General features: G+C 40.6%; 1 protein-coding gene and 1 pseudogene across 5 annotated transcripts in view; one reads left to right on the top strand and one right to left on the bottom strand.

Annotated features, from left to right (window-relative positions):
• MAPK14 (mitogen-activated protein kinase 14) overlaps positions 1–16,384 on the bottom strand; it is an 85,746-nt gene that overhangs the window by 4,020 nt on the left and 65,342 nt on the right. For 2 of the 4 annotated variants that reach the window (XM_025382408.1, XM_025382411.1), the window contains 2 exons: positions 10,879–10,958; positions 4,263–4,341 (listed from right to left, as the gene is read on the bottom strand). In XM_025382408.1, the coding sequence (XP_025238193.1) occupies positions 4,263–4,341; positions 10,879–10,958 (159 nt within the window). Of the gene's footprint in view, positions 1–4,262; positions 4,342–6,661; positions 6,742–10,878; positions 10,959–16,384 lie in introns of all 4 variants that reach the window. The other 2 variants (XM_025382409.1, XM_025382410.1) reach the window with 2 other exon arrangements.
• LOC112622104 lies at positions 11,419–14,829 on the top strand (annotated as a pseudogene). The gene is made up of 2 exons (XR_003118942.1): positions 11,419–11,490; positions 14,048–14,829. The product of XR_003118942.1 is annotated as an ADP-sugar pyrophosphatase pseudogene (transcript).

Raw genomic sequence — 16,384 nt, 5'->3', positions numbered from 1 at the left:
CAAATATACAGAAACAGAAAAGTAAAAACAAGGATAAAGTGAACACTCACATGCCCAGCATACAGATTCAACAATTAACATTCTTGTATTTATTTATATGTTTTTCTGAACTGTTTTAAAATAAAATTATAGACATGATACTTTACCCTCCCCAAATATTTCAACACAAAGACATCTTCCTATATAATCATAATACTGTTATCATCTCTGACAAATAATTTCTAAATATCATCTAAAATCCAGTTCATGTTAAAATTTCTCCAATTATTCCAACGTTGTCTTTTAGAACTAGTTTGTTCAAACCAGGATTCAATTAGGGGCCATGCACTGCAACTAACTGGATTTCTTTAGTCTCCCTTAGTCTAGAATAATCTCCTTACTTCTAAGCCCTGTTCTTTCCTGATTCTGATCTGAAGAGACCCTCTGGTTGTCCTGAGAATGACTGTTTCTCGGGATGTGTCTGATTTTGCTTCTTTTGCTGTCATGTGTCTATACCCTGCTTTCACTATCCCCTGTACTTCCCAAAAACCAGAAGTTAGGTAAGAATCAGGTCAAACATTTTCAGCAAAAATACAGGTGATGCCATGCACGTGATAATGCATTAAGGCCATCTGTCCCACTACTAATGAACTAAAATTGATCATTGGGTTAAGATGTTTCCCCTTTGACCAAAGCAAGTAATCTGTGGGATATTTTGGTACCAAATAAATATCCGTTCCTTTCACTTCTGGCTTTTTGCATTCACTGGGTTTCCTTTCCAAAAGCAATTATTTCTTTCATAAGGGGTTACAAAATGGTGATTTGTCTAACTCTGTATTTCAAATGAGTATTTTTGTATTTCAGCATGGCAGCACTTGGGAGGATAAATACTGCCATATAACCAGTTATCACTGTGGTGAAATAGGCTTTTGAGACTTTGCAAATTACTTCTTAAATGTGGAGCAGGTGGGGGTAAATAGTGAAGAGGACAGCTTTCTATGGAGATCGACTGCTGTGTATACTGGAGGCTGTAAAACACCCCTGTCCTACAGCTTGAATTCCAGAGTAATCCACTGGAGAAATATGGGCTTCAGGGGGATACAGAAACAAAGTGAATATTCATGTGTCAATTCAAGTTCATTAGTTTACACTTTACAGTACAGTACTAGGTGAATGCCTGGATTATATATACATATATTCTTCTGATGGTCTTCTCTTCTTAGAAAAAGAAACCTTATCAGCTGTTGATTTTATAATTGAACACAGATTATATGACAAGTCTCTATTACCCCTAGGGTAAAAACTACCATGTTCTTATAACCAATAAGGTCAGGGGCAAGAAAAAGATTCCTCAAAGATATTATTAGCTGGGCATGGTGTTATGCGCCTGTAGTCTCAGCTACTTGGGATAGGGAAGAGGAAGGATCACTTAAATGCAAGAGCTTGAGGTTTTAGTGAGCCATGACTGTGCCACTGTACTCCAACCTGGGTGACAGAGTGAGATGCTACTTCTTTAAAAAAAAAAAATCTTGACAGATAAATATATACACTAACATCAAGGGGGTAATTTAAGTTTTAATTCATGTTTTGGGAATAGCAGTGAAACAAAGTCAGTGGCTGACGAAACAGAGCTGTTAATATTTATATTGCTGGCATGTTCCTGCTCAGTTAATATGCTGGGCATGAGCTTGTGACAGTAACACTGCACTCCATCTGCCCGGCAAGGGGAACCTCATTATATGACATCACTGTTTGGCAATGGGCTGTAAGGCACGTTTAAATGCTGAGAAGTACAGTGCTGAGCACCAGATGGACCAAAGCCTCCTTTCAACTCATTAGCAAAGTGGTATCTAGTTCTTTTGGCGGTTTCAACGTCATGATTTCAAAGAATGGGAAGACCTATCAGGAGCTATGTGACCTAAATAAGCTGCTGGAACACAAATATCTCCCCTCTCCCACTAAAAAATGAATTAACAGATCTTTCTGAGTCCGTTAAGAGGGTGTCAGTGAGTACTGCCCTGTTTAAAACTTAGGGCTTAGGGCTGTTCTGGACAAATTCAGAACAGAATGACAGACAAGAAAGAACACAACGGGCCGGGTGCAGTGGCTCACACCTGTAATCCCAGCACTTTGGGAGGCCGAGGCGGGCAGATCACGAGGTCAGGAGATTGAGACCATCCTGGCTAACACGGTGAAACCCAGTCTCTACTAAAGATACAAAAAATTAGCCAGGCGTGGTGGCACACGCTTGCTGTCGCAGCTACTTGGGAGGCTGAGACAGAAGAATCACTTGAACCCAGGAGGCGGAGCTTGTAATGAGCCAAGATCGTGCCACTGCACTACAGCCTGGGCGACAGAGCAAGACTCCGTCTCAAAAAAAAAAAAAAAAAAAAAAAAGAAAGAACACAACATCTTTTCCCAACATCCTGTAGTACTTAAGGCTCAAAGAGAGCTTCTCAGCTCAAATAAATCATACAAAGTCAATTAGACCATGCCAGGGCAGATGCAAACCTAAACCAATCTCAGTAGAATTGTACCTACCCCTGATGAGACTGTGGATTCATCCTTGGGCAGGAGAGCAACCCAGCTGAGATATGACATACTCTCCGTCTCCAAGGCTGACACGAACTCATCCACAACTGCCCAATACTTCAAAGAGCATGAGCATCTCTGCTATTGTAAGAATTATCACTGCGACACTAAAATTCCTCTCCATAACCACTATGGATGAAATACTTAAAAAGGTAAAATCACCTAGCCTTCACCCCAGCTTCTAAAGAAGTCAGCATGGCTGTCGGCCCTCAAAAAGATAAAACTAAACCTGAAGCATAGCTGCCAAGACCCTTAAGACACAGGACCCCCACAGATGCAAAGAAATGCAGTGAGATTTTAAAACATACCACGCAATACAATCTTTTTTTTTTTTTTTTGAGACGGAGTCTCGCTCTGTAGCCCAGGCTGGAGTGCAGTGGCCGGATCTCAGCTCACTGCAAGCTCTGCCTCCCGGGTTTACGCCATTCTCCTGCCTCAGCCTCCCGAGTAGCTGGGACTACAAGCGCCCGCCACTGCGCCCGGCTAGTTTTTTGCAATACAATCTTAAGAAAAGTGAGAAGGTGGATTATACTCGTTATCATAGCATAGCTCCCTTCCCTATTGTAGGGAGTTCCTGGTCTGATCTTTCTGTGTCTACCATTAAACAGCACTGTCCACTGCCCTCTTCTAGAGTCAGGGAATGAGGCTCAGGCAAAGCCGCTTTCAGGGACCATCTGAAGCACACATCAGTCCTCCCCTTCAAAGAATATAGTCAGCCAGGCATGGTGGCTCACATCTGAATCCCAGCACTTTTGGAAGTTGAGGTGGGCAGATTACATGAGCCCAGGAGACAAAGATTAGTAGATGGTGAGACCCTGTCTCTACAAATAATTCTTTAAAAAATTAGCCAGGCATGGGGATGCATGCCTGTAGTCCTAGCTATGTGGGAGGCTGAGGCAGGAGGATCACTGGAGCCCAGGAGTTTAAGCCTGCAGTGAGCCATGACTGTGCCACTGTACTCTAGCCTGGGTAACAGACTGAGACCCTGACACTACCCAAAAAAATAATAACAATAATAATAATAATAAAGCAATTGCATTTTTAGCCAAGGCAACACATATCTTCAACTGCCACCATCACTTCCCTCTGCCAAGGATCTTGAAGGCATATGAAGCCATTTCTTTAAGTTTAGGTAGCAAATAAGCTCCACAAAGAGGAGAGGATAGTTACACCTCTGAGGGGCAGAGAAAGAATAAGGGAGGGGAAAAGTTCATGTGTGTGGAAGATGACAGGATCTGTAGCAACGGCAGCTACCGATAGAGCAGAGCACCCTGCAGGGAGTTCCTGGGTGGGTCCTCTAAACACCCACCTGCACTTCAGTGGTTTTTGTCCTCCACTCAGGGACACCATGAATCCACAGTAGTTGTGAACAAGCTACAGCTTTCTTCTGTATCTGCTTCTTCCTGCCTCTCCAATCCTTTATCTCAACATTCCTATTACTTTCTCTCCTTTCTCCACTGTACCTGCTCATTCCCCCGACCCCAAGGTCTGTGATCATTTAAACATATAAGCATCTCATGTAATTAAAAAAAAATCTGACAACACAAATAGATAATAAAAGCCATATTTATCACCTTCCAAGATTCAACTAGTGGTACTTTATTTGGTCAAAAGGAGAAACTCTTCTTCATATCCCCAATTTATATCATAACCAATTCAATATCCATGAGGTGAGGATATTGTCAACTTACCCAGGGGATTGGCACCAATAAATACATTCGCAAAGTTCATCTTCGGCATCTGCGTCAAAGACTGAATATAGTTTCTTGCCTGAAAAAACAAGGGTTTTCAGAATTACTTTGTTCAATAATGTTACTTCTCTCAAAGAAAGAATCTTGGTCCTGCTAAGGAACGAGTGTTAACTGACAAAGTCCACTAACTCCAATGTTTGTAACTGTCTTTGATAAAACTTCTCCCTTACTGCCATCCTAACTTCCTAGTTATGATCATCACCTTCTTTATTCCTGCTATCTCTCACAGTTGCATTTCAAGTGAACGAGAATACTCATCAATCAAATTCTCTTTCATCGGCTTTCTGATCACAGGATGAGAAGTTTAAAAACTGAGGCCGAGATATGTAAGAAGTAGCCCTTTCTGAGACAGCCTTCTCAAAAAGCTAAAATTGTTAGAAGGGTTGGTATTCCCAAAGTAAGTCTTGGACCAGCAGTCTTTTGATAGTGCTAACTTCAGTAGGTACTCTTAGCACATCAAAGGACATCAATATTAACCCTTGCTAACAAAGTAACACTGGTAACAAAAAAGTTAATATAAACTTAATATAACAGTCCTACCTCACAGGGTTTGAGTGAAGATTAGAGATAACAAACCTAGTACTTTCTTAACACAGTACTTGGTTCCAAGTGAGAGTTCAAGAAACATTATCTGCTATCCCACTATCACCTTCAGAGAAAAGCAAAGTCTGCTGTCTGTCTTAACCACCTTTTTAAAATTTCTGTTTTAATACAGTCCAACAGTAAAGGTATGTATGTATATTTATGTTTACACATACACACACAAGGTTGTAAAAAGTTCTGGTTGCCCAGACACGGTGACTCACGCCTGTAATCCCAGCACTTTGGGAGGCCAAGGAGGGCAGATCACTTGAGCCCAGGACTTTGAGACCAGCCTGGGTAACATGGTGAAAACTTGTCTCTAAAAACACAAAAAATTAGCCAGGCATGGTGACGCATGCCTGTGGTCCCAGCTACTTGGGAGGCTGAGGTAAGAGGATCACTTGAGCAGGGAGATGGAGCCCAGGAAGCTTGAGCACAGGAGGTGGAGGTTCCAGTGAGCTAAGATTGTGCCACTGCACTCCAGCTGGGGTGACAGAGTGAGATCCTGTCTTAAAACAAAAACAAAAACAAAATCTGGTTGCTTGGGCAAGTTCACCTTATTTATTAAAAAGAATTTTTTAGAGAGACAGTCTCTGTTCTGTTGCCTACGCTGGAGATCACTGGCACAATCACAGCTCACTATAGCCTCAAACTTCTGACTCAAGCAACCCTCCTGCCTCAGCTTCCCAAGTAGCTGAGACTGCAGGCGTGTGCTATCATGCCGTAATTTTTAAATTTTTTTGTAGACCTGCAGTATTGCTGTGTTGCCCAGGATGGTCTCAAACTCCTGGGCTCAAGTGATCCTACCATCTCAGCTTCCAAAGTGCTGAGAATTGCAGATGCACGCCACCACGCCCAGCCTTCACCTTCTTAATGATTGCATGTGGAGTCAGGAGGAAAGGTCTGCTTTGAAAAGCAACTGAGAATCTTTCTGATTTGAAAAGACAGTTGTAGGAATTGAATATATAAATGGCTGTAATCCCCTTCTACTTGAACATGTAAATAAAAAGATGAAGGGAAAACAGGTAAGAGACAATTATCTCATTCAGAGAACAGTCATCCCTTTAATAAAGATAAATCAACAGATGACCTGAATATAGCCAAAGTAGAAACAAAGTTGCTGGGAGGGGCCCTCTGTGATGCCAACCCGGTTCCCCAAAATATTAAGGGTATCTTAGAAAGAAAGAAGTGCCCCAATGACCTCTGATAATAAAACAAGAGTTAGACTAAGTAGTTAAGAATAAAGAAGGTACCTAACTGTACCAAAGTGTTTGTATTTATTTTATATTATTTGTGTATTTTCTTTTAAATATAGTATGTATTAGTACTGGATATTTCAGTTTTGTTTTGTTTTGTTTTTAAATAAAGAATTCTCTTTTGGTCATTAAAAAAGTGGATGAATTAGAAAGCATGCTAATAGACTTCAGTTAACTACCCTTCTGATAAAGGTCATGATAGTAGCACACCCTAGCTACAGGCATAGCACCTAGAAAGAAACCGCCTCACGAGCACTAAATTCACAAAACCAAATATAAAAATAACAAGTTTCCATTTACAAGCTTACTAATTATATCCCCAATCTCACAAGACTGGATGACATTTTATCCCAAAAGTCAACATCTTGCAATAGCACATAGGCAGGCCTCCAGGCACATGCAAGCATCCAGTGATGTTAAAAACTGTTGGTTATACAGTGGCAATAAAATGAGAACGTGGCTTCTCAGTGCGACATCCCTGTACAGTCTCTTTGTTCTCACCTCATGGCTTGGCATCCTGTTAATGAGATAAGCGGGGGGTGTTCCCGTCAGACGCATAATCTGCTGAAGCTGGTTAATATCTTAGATGCCTAGTCAAGGGCATTGTTAAACATACAGTGCAAAAAATAATTTTCAACTCAAGTTTTTAAAAAGGTCAAAAAGCCACCCCTAAACAAACAAAAAAACCTACCCCCCATTCACCCTACCCGAGGACCCAAGGCTGCATGTTAAAGCTTCTGTGAATGACATGAGTCGCTTCTGTGAATGACATGAGTAACTAGGCATGTAGTCAGTGACTGGCCATGCAGATAAGAAAAATTACTTTTCTTTGGTTTTAGCATCATCTTTACTGTTAAATATTTTAGGTTCCCTGGAAACAGACTGCCCCTTGATCCAGGATGCCAGCCAGAGAACTGTTTTCAAGTACTGACGGCCAAAACCTGTTTGTGGGAGAAATATAGATGATTCTAAAACTTTTGACTCAAACTTTGAACAAAATAAAATATCCAACATATCCATTCAAGAAAGAGACTAAACTTTTGCAGCACGGGTTCTCCAAGGCACCATCCCTCCGAATTAAGATACACGTGGGCATCTGGGTTAATAAGCAATGCCACATTTCAAAGATATTATTTAGTGGTACATTTAAAATACTTGCCACAAACACAAAATGGGTAAATGAAGAAAGAGGAGACGGGCAGAAGGTTAGAGGCTAATGGCAAAGGCAAAACAGAAGTCACAGGCTGCTGACAGTGTTAAAGCATGCCACATGATTTCCTCCACAAGTCTCTTCAACAAGCGAACAGACTAACCTCACTTAACAAACAGGTGGAGGGAAGTCTGCAAAATACTCTGCAAGTATCTGACAAGGGCAGAACTATGAGATTTTCTATATGTATAGGTACAGCTATATGTAAGCTGTACCACAACTTCTCTAACTGTTCTATCAATGTTAATACAACTCGCCCTCTTCTAAAATGTAAGAACTGTTTATCATGTTCCTACTAAGAGCAGAAGTGAGGAGATTTTAAAAATCTTCAATGTAATTCAATAAACCCCTTTTCTAGTCCTTTTCTTGTTAACTACTAATTCCCTCATTCAGGTGAAGCGTCATCTTCAATAAGCACCATGGCCAAGCAATTTTACTTCTTTGTGGCTTTCCCAAATAATTTTTCTACTTTAGCTCGTCCTCTGAACTAAACTCCCTAGTGGTCAGATGACTTAGCAGTAATCTGTTTAAGGCTGGCCACAGGGAGAGAGCTAGAGCCATGTGCTCCACGCTGCCTTTCAAGCTCCCTAAACCCAAAGACAGAGGCCAGTAAATTCCAAAAGAGGTAGTAATTACACTTTGATTTGTGGTCCTTTTAAGAAATGTACCAGATCCATACCAGATGATGGAATTCTTTGTTTTGTTAGGAGTTTAGGAAACAGAATTTAGAGTTACCTTTAACAAATCACATAACAAATGACACTTTTCATGCCAAGGGAAGTAACAAAAAGGGGCCACAAAATAAACCAGCAATAGCAATATACCAGTTGGGTCTTAAAATGTAAAAATCCTCCACTTCTCCTTCCTTTCTGTGAATAATACCTGGCCTGCGCATTTTCTGTCTTTGTCTCCTTTAGTCAAAGAGGTTATTTTTTATATCCCCTTTCTGTCAAGAGGTTAGAAAGATTCTATTTCTGGAGGAAAATATGAATGAGTCAGGTCTTTGCTTTTTTATCTAATTTAATTAATTAGTTTATTTATTTTTAAAGACAAGGTCTTGCTCTGTCACCCAGGCTGGAGTGCAGTGCACGATCACCACTTCCTGCAGCCTCAAACTCCTGGCCTCAAGTGATCCTCCTGCCTCAGTCTCCCAAAGTGCTGTGAGGACAAATGTGAGCCACTGTGCCCAGTCTGCTTTTGCTTTCTTAATATGATTTTCTTGTTCTTTCACTGATTATTACAAATACTGGGACATTAACCAAATGAATTCTCTTTCCTTGGCCTCCATCACAACCCATTTATACCTTTTCCTATGGCTCATCCTAATAGGTTCTCAATCCATTACTGCATCCTCTTACTCAGCATTCAATTTCTTCATAATTATTGGCATCGCTACTTCACTACTTTTCAGGAGAATGAAAACAGCTGTTGGCTTTCTATTTTCTGCATTCCTTCACTAATGTCTTTTTTCTTTAATTTTTAAAATTTTAAAAATCTCTGAACAATTTTACTCACCTGGCCTTATTTATCCATTATGTTACCATAAGATAAACAGGTACTTGGGCCGTGTCATGAACACGAAATCAATCTTGTCTACCCCTTAGGATGTTTAAACTACTTTTATCCACTTGCCCCAATTATGTAGGAAAAAACAAAAAAAACTTTCTTATTCTTACACTCAATATAATATTATTTGAGTCAAGTTCTGTATTCTGGTACTCAATTTCAGTAGAGCTGTTGAAATATATAATGTGCCTCATTTCACAGAGGGACCTCCACTATTATGCTGTGCACCTAGTGTTTCTTTCTTAAAAATAAGTGATGGATTAATGAGAGATAAATACTATTGACTATTTTACCTAGACTTTGGTTTGAATTCCTTGCGACTAATAGCACATATCTATAGGGCAGATGGCTGGGATGGAAGAGAAGACTAGGAAAGGGCTGCTAAGAGTCACTCTCAGGAAAGAAATGAATTTGCTTGGTCTCATTAGCACTATTTATTAATTGAGTTCCTTCCCAGCCCTCCCTCTGCCCTTAGGGCCTCTTACTGTAAGACAGTGTTTCTAAGAAAAAACATTAAAAAAAAAAAGTACTGCCCTTTCTAAGCATCATCTGGTATCTTTGATTCACTCTAATCCAGCTTCTATATATCATAAAGGGGGAAAAAATACCTCTTTAGGTTGACATTGTGGTAACACTGACAACGACTTCCAAAATAGTATGTAATCACATGCGATTATAGTTTGGATCATGTTATCCAGCATCTGGGATCTATACTCAGCTCTGCCACGTGACTCAGTGCATGATGTGGAAAAGTCACTGCCTTTCTGGGCCTTTACTTCTTTATCTTAAATAAGTAAATGAAACAAAATTCAGAGTGGAGGTTCAGAAATACACTGGGCTTTGGCATCCTTTCAAGAAATGTACCGGATACATACCAGATGACGGTATTCTTTATTTTGTCAGGAAGGTGAATGAACGGTTCCAACTCACCTACTTATGCCTGCCTCAAGCTACCCAGCAGTCTTCCCAACTAGGCAAAGGGCCCCTTCAGTCATAAATGTTGGGAGGAGAATCCAGGAAGGTATAACTGGAGCTTGGCTCCGTAGCTCATTTTTTCTTTTGTTCAACTGCCTGGCAGCAGATTGAGGGAAAAAGGAAAAAAAACTGGGCTTTCATGGCTTCTCTCATGCCTCTGGCCCAAGAAAATGACCAAGAGCAGGAAATCAAGCAAAAGTAAGCCAGAGTCACATTCCCATGGCTTCTGTCTAAGTCCCTGCTTAGAAGCAAGAAAACACTAGCTCCAAACTCTGTCTCGGGTTATTTAACTTATAATTACAAGGCAATAGAAGGAATATTTATAACCACATTCCTGTGGATCTGAGGTATCAAGAGTGGAGTTGTTTCTTCTGAGTGGGGTCTAGGGACTGGGTAGAAAGGTCCCTCTGTTGGGAACGAACATTTTACATAGGATATGTGAGTATCTATTCTAAAACAATAAAAAATAACTTATGGGAAGGGGCAACAGTGTGCAGACAATGTACATTTTATTCTTTTAGTGATTAAGTTAGACTAAATACATGGTGAAGTTCATGCGCTGAGAACAAACACTAGAAACAGTGAAAAGAGCTCTAGAGCATACGTGAAACTTCTGAGAAAGATGAAAGTCAGAGCTTGAGGACAGAGACACACATTTTGCATTAATCTCTTGGAATGAATTAGAATCTCAAATCTCATTGCTTTACTGGGATACTATTGCCTAATAGAGGCTCCCATGATCTTAGTGTGTACCCAGATAGAGAATAAAACACACTTGTGCATGCAAGCAGGCACACATGCGTGCACGCACACACACACTCACACTATCTTATACCTCACTCATCCTGGAAGTCAGCACACAAAGGGTATGTGTGCTTACAAACACACCCAGGTCAAAGTACAGATTGGCAGAAGGCAAGTGGCAGAGGCTCCCAACAGGGCAGATAATTACAAAGCATCAACTCACAGACTCTGAGGAGATTTTCTTCAAAAGCTCAGCCCCTGGGGTTCCAACGAGTCTTAAAATGAGCTTCAACTGATCAATATCTAATGGTGGACCATAAAGGAAAATGTTGGGACGAAATAAAAATGAAAAACAAACAATGACAAACAAAACAAAAACAAACAAACAAACAAAACACCCCAAGAACAAAAATGAAACACCCCAAACCTAGCCAACACGGTGAATCCCTCTAGGTCAAGGTTCCCGCAGGATGATCACTTCACGTAGGACATGCTCCTCCTGTACAAAGATTCAAAATGCTACCACACACGTATCCACTTTATATTCATTTTGTGCATCTGTCAACAGCATGTATCAGTAAAGTGAGGCAACGTTAGGTGGTTCTTAGCTGCCAAAGATAGCAGGTGAAAACACAAGAGCTTCACTCAGTTTACATTGCCCTCTTCATCTGCCATCACAGTGTCAGTAATCAGTCCAGGAAAGAACACTGGTAATTAGAGGGCCACAGATAAGGAAAAAAGCAACAGAGCACAGGAGCTAGGGATGTACAAGTCTATTTATGAATATTCTCCTAAACGTGACCTAAAGAGCTTACGATATGACAATGGAAGGCCTGTGAGACCCCAAAACCTGACCACTGGAGCACACCCTCTGGGAAGCCTCGCCTCTCCCACTGGCTACAGTAGGCAGAGCACGATGAGGGAGAGTCGCCAGCAGAGGGCGCTCTCCCACCGCATGTTCCTTCAGGAGCGCCATGAGAACACAAACACAGGCAGTTTCAACCTTATAAAACGCAAATGAACAATGCTTAACAAATTCCACACATCCCAAAGGCTCTAAATAATAGGCCACAATGCTAAAACTTTTATCCTGGTAGCCAACACTTCAATGTATATTCAGAATGTATATGCATGTGTTAACCAGAAGACAAAAATTTCCATTTGTTCTCATTGCTTTTAGTCTTACCTAAAAAGGAAGTTAAAAAGAGGGGGGGGAAATATTATAAAATAGCTTTTAATGTTTTATCTGAAAATGTGAATAGTTTATCCACGTTTATACTGACTGACATTCCACGGAGGGAGAAGGGGAGGATGACTGTCTTCTGACCCATCAGGTTTTTCACATGACTAAATCCTCTTGGCCTCAGGTCTCGGCTTCAACTTCACCTCCTCAGGGAGGCCTCCCCTCAACACTCTATATACATAATACCCCACTCCCCCCCAATTCCTTCTCAGCATCATGCTTGATAACATCATAGTGCTTATCACAGCCTAGAATTACTTTGTTTGCTTACTGTCTGCCCCCTGTACTGGTCTACAGCTCTGTGAGGACAGGGGCCACTCTGCCTCTTCACCATTTATCCTCAGCCTAACATCTGGTACATGACGGGTAGTCAAAATATTTGAGGAAAAGGTAGAGCAGGATGAAAGAAATTTTTGCTTATGGTTATACATATAAAGGCAACATAGCAACACTTAAAAACAGCAGTCTCTATAAGCCACAGGTGCCTACGTTATAGGAATAACTTATGCAGTAATTTGACATCTTGTCTTTTACTTTCTTTTAGATATGAAATCAGCTTAAACAGAAGAAAATTCTAGGCTGAAGTCAGCAAACCCCAATCTCTTCCTGTTTTATATATAAAGTTTTATTAGAACACAGCCATGTCCATTCATTTATGTACAGTCTATAGGTGTTTCCAATTACAACAAGCACAGTTACCACACGGTTCCCAAGCCTAAAATATTAACGACCTGGCCCTTTCAGAAAAGGTGTGCCAAACCCCATCCTAAACCCAAACAACTTGTGTTCTTTAGCAAGCAAAACAAACTAGAAACAAGTCCACTCACGTAAGTTACTTCTAAATTAAGAATAACAGGGAATTCTGTCATCTGCAAATGGTAAAAATCAGTGTGTTATAAAGGTTAAGATTTAAATACTGGCTTCTCAGTTCAAGATGTTGACAAGACAAAAATTTTGAAGCATATGTTCATAGGACAGAGCAGGAGTGGGAGTGGGATGGATACTGTCTTGCTCTAAAATAATCAGATTAATTATATCACAATAGAAATCTGTAAAAAAAAAAATTCTTGCTGCTCTAAAATGACTCAATTTACAAAAATTTAGTTCCCTCACATTAACACTCTTCAGGAATATATTTACCTGGGTAGCCACCACAAGATAAAGTAAATCATATATGGGAAAAATCTCAATGACTTCATATCTCAAACAGGTGGCTTTACAATATATGCATCAAAAGTAATCTCTAAAATGAAGCTTTTGATATTAGTATTCTTAAGAGACTTCTGACTACTTACAGTGAGAGTCAATTTTTATACTCTCTCTAAGGAAGACAAGCTCTCTGAGCTACGAATTTCTCAACTACCTGAACTTCACCCCAACCTACCTGAAGAATATGCAATTTCCATTAGTCACAGTGGCTCATTACGTCAATGAGCTGGGAAACCCTCTCTCTCCCACCTCTGCTGGTATGAAACAATATCAGGCCTGAAGAATCAAGCCCCAATTCCTCAGCCTCACATTCACAGCCGTCTGTGATTTGGCATCAAGCTTCTTTTCTGACTCTGGCTCAAACTAGTATTCTTGAATGCACTCAGTGCTTCAACTCACACCAGATATTCCAGGCACTTCTAAGCTTCCAAGTACTTATTTATGTAACTCATAAACCAGAACACCTCCCCTCCTCCCATCCTTCCAAGCCTTTCCTATTCCTATTTACTCTTTGAAGTCCTATTCAAACAAGAACTCTGCCATGAAGTCTTGGATATATTGAGGTGGAACTAATTCTCTACTTTTTTTTCAAAAGCTTATCTATTATTCTAGCGTATTTATCACTCCATCTTATTTTATAATCAGGGACAAACAGTTGTTCAAGTAACTCTTGTAACTCTCTTTCCACTGAGTCTGATCATTCTGGTTTTAAGGACAGGTACCATCCTGTCCCCACACCTTCCACAGAGCAGCTTGATAAATACTGGTTGACTTGAAAAGATGAGCCATGGCACATCCTTTCAGCACCTCGGTAGGCACCGGTGTCTCCAGCCGTGGCACTGGCACCTGCTGACACTGCTGCCTCCAGTAGTTCTTTCATTCTCTTCCCTTTGTCACCCCTACACCTTGGAGGTAAACTTCTCTCCTGAGGGCTGTAAAGACTAGTTTGAAAAGGGACAGCCAAGAACCAACTGAATCTTCTCAGAATGGAAACACTGTATTATTTTGGAGGAGTTAATTTCAGAAGGAAAATGGGTCAAGCTTGAAAAAACAACGTAGGTGGCTCCTACTGGTAAAACTGGAACTTGGGACTCAGTGAAACATACAACCAGGAAAGAACAGACTGGTGATGATGCAGCGAGAGAACGCTTCACTACGAGTGTATCATTCTGGTGAAACAGTCCTGACGACCAACGGGTGGCTACTGCATAGAGTTCCCTGCAGGTCTCATAGATTATGGTGAAATCCCAGGAGCAGCTGCTCTTCGGGAGCTTGAAGAAGAAACTGGCTACTAGGGGGACATTGCCGAAAGTTCTCCAGTGGTCTGTATGGACCCAAGTTTGTCAAACTGTACCACACACATTGTGACAGTAATCATTAACGGAGATGATATAGAAAATCTAAGGCCCAAGCCAACGCCAGGGGATGGAGAATTTGTGGAAGTCATTTCGTTACCCAAGAATGACCTGCTGCAGAGACTCGATGCTCTCATAGCTGAAGAACATCTTACAGTGGATGCCAGAGTCTATTCCTATGCTCTAGTGCTGAAACATGCAAATGTGAAGCCATTTGAAGTGCCCACCCTGAAATCTGAAGGCCAAAGACGACACTGGCCATTTTTGTAAATGAGACTACCAGGCCTTCTTCACAAAGACTTTGTATTCAACTTAGTTTAATGTAGATTTGAATTAGCTTTTTCGTAAAATAAAAGCAGCACAAAATGCAAAAAAAAAAAAAAAAAAGAAAAGATGAGCCATATTATGCTTTTCAACTCAGTCCTACCCCACTGCCTTGCCCTCAAAACACAGAATGACCATACTCCATGGAAAAATACACAATGTAAAATAAAAATCTTAGTAGCTAAAAGCATTTGCATGAAGGAAGTTAAAACATGCAAACCTCAGAAGAAATCACCATGGGTTCTTCAAAAGTTGGCAAATCCACTGAAATACAGGCCAGTCTTCCAACAGTACCAGCTACTATAAGGCCACTATGATTTGTCCAGGCAGTTAAGACCAGAAGGAGCTTCACGTAGCCATATTAGCGGAGTAAAGCAAAACTTACCACATCATGACAATCAGTATTTCCACAGTGAGTCATCCTTTGTAACAGGTTTAGCCCTTTTTCTCTTAGGTAGAAAATATTTTTACTATTAGTTTAAAATGTGTTTTAACTATAATGATCACAACGTCAAAATTTAAATCATAAATCTCCTGAATCCTTCTAAAACAAATGAAGAAAAGAACAACTTAAGCCTAAGATTACTCTTTAGATCAAGTCATCTTTAACAGAAGCAACAGTCAGAATGAACATGTAAAGAAAAAAAACAAAAACAAAAACTAAGTATAACAGGATATTTCTAGGGAAAGTAAAAGAGGGATATTTTAGTCAGTTCTAAGTGCTCCAGGCAACTCCTAAAAAACCTCCACAGACCAGAAAGTTGAAGATGAATAAAAGGACCAGTTGCAGGACCTACCTGCCATGAGCAGCAATTTTCAACGAAATAAATCCACATAGGGGCAAAATGGAGCACTAACCTTTGGAAAGGTAGGAAACCTTCCTAGTGACAGACAGGATAGACGAGAGTAAGACTTAGCCTAGCTCCTTATCTTCCAGGTTGTCAAAATAGTCATTTTCACTGTAACACAAAGAAAATGTCTTAAGGTACCCTTGGTTTATGGACAAATCTGAGGATTCTACCTTTTTCTGAGAAAATGTATTCTCAAGTCAGAGAAGAAAGGGCAAATAATCTAATAAAATATTTTTCTTCTTCAGCGTTTATTAGGACACTTGCTTTTAGTGTCTAAAGTGAAACTGCTTTTTAAAAATGAGAGAACATCCAGGCTGGCCAACATGGCAAAACCCTGTCTCTACTAAAAATACAAAAATTAACAGGGCATGATGACGTGCGCCTGTAATCCCAGATACTCGGGAGGCTGAGGCAGGGAGAATCACTTGAACCCAGGAAGTGGAGGTTGCAGAGAGCCAAGATGAGGCCATTGCACTCCAGCCTGGGTGACAGAGCGGGACTCTGTGTCTCCAAAAAAAAAAAAAAAAAGAGAGAGACAGAGAATATTTGGCAGGGTGCAGTGGCCACACCTGTAATCCCAACACTTTGGCAGGCCAAGGTGGGCAAATCACTTGAGGTCTGGAGTTCTAGACCAGCCTGGCCAACATGATGAAACCCAATCTCTACTAAAAATACAAAAAATTAGCTGGACGTGGTGGTGTGCGCCTGTAGTCCCAGGTTCTTGGGAGGTTGAGGCAGGAGAATTGT

This window comes from Theropithecus gelada, chromosome 4 (genome assembly GCF_003255815.1).
Source record: "Theropithecus gelada isolate Dixy chromosome 4, Tgel_1.0, whole genome shotgun sequence".
NCBI classification, from domain to species: Eukaryota; Metazoa; Chordata; class Mammalia; order Primates; family Cercopithecidae; genus Theropithecus; species Theropithecus gelada.
The sequence above is the reverse complement of the archived record's forward strand: the minus strand, read 5'-3'. Positions and strand labels throughout refer to the sequence as shown.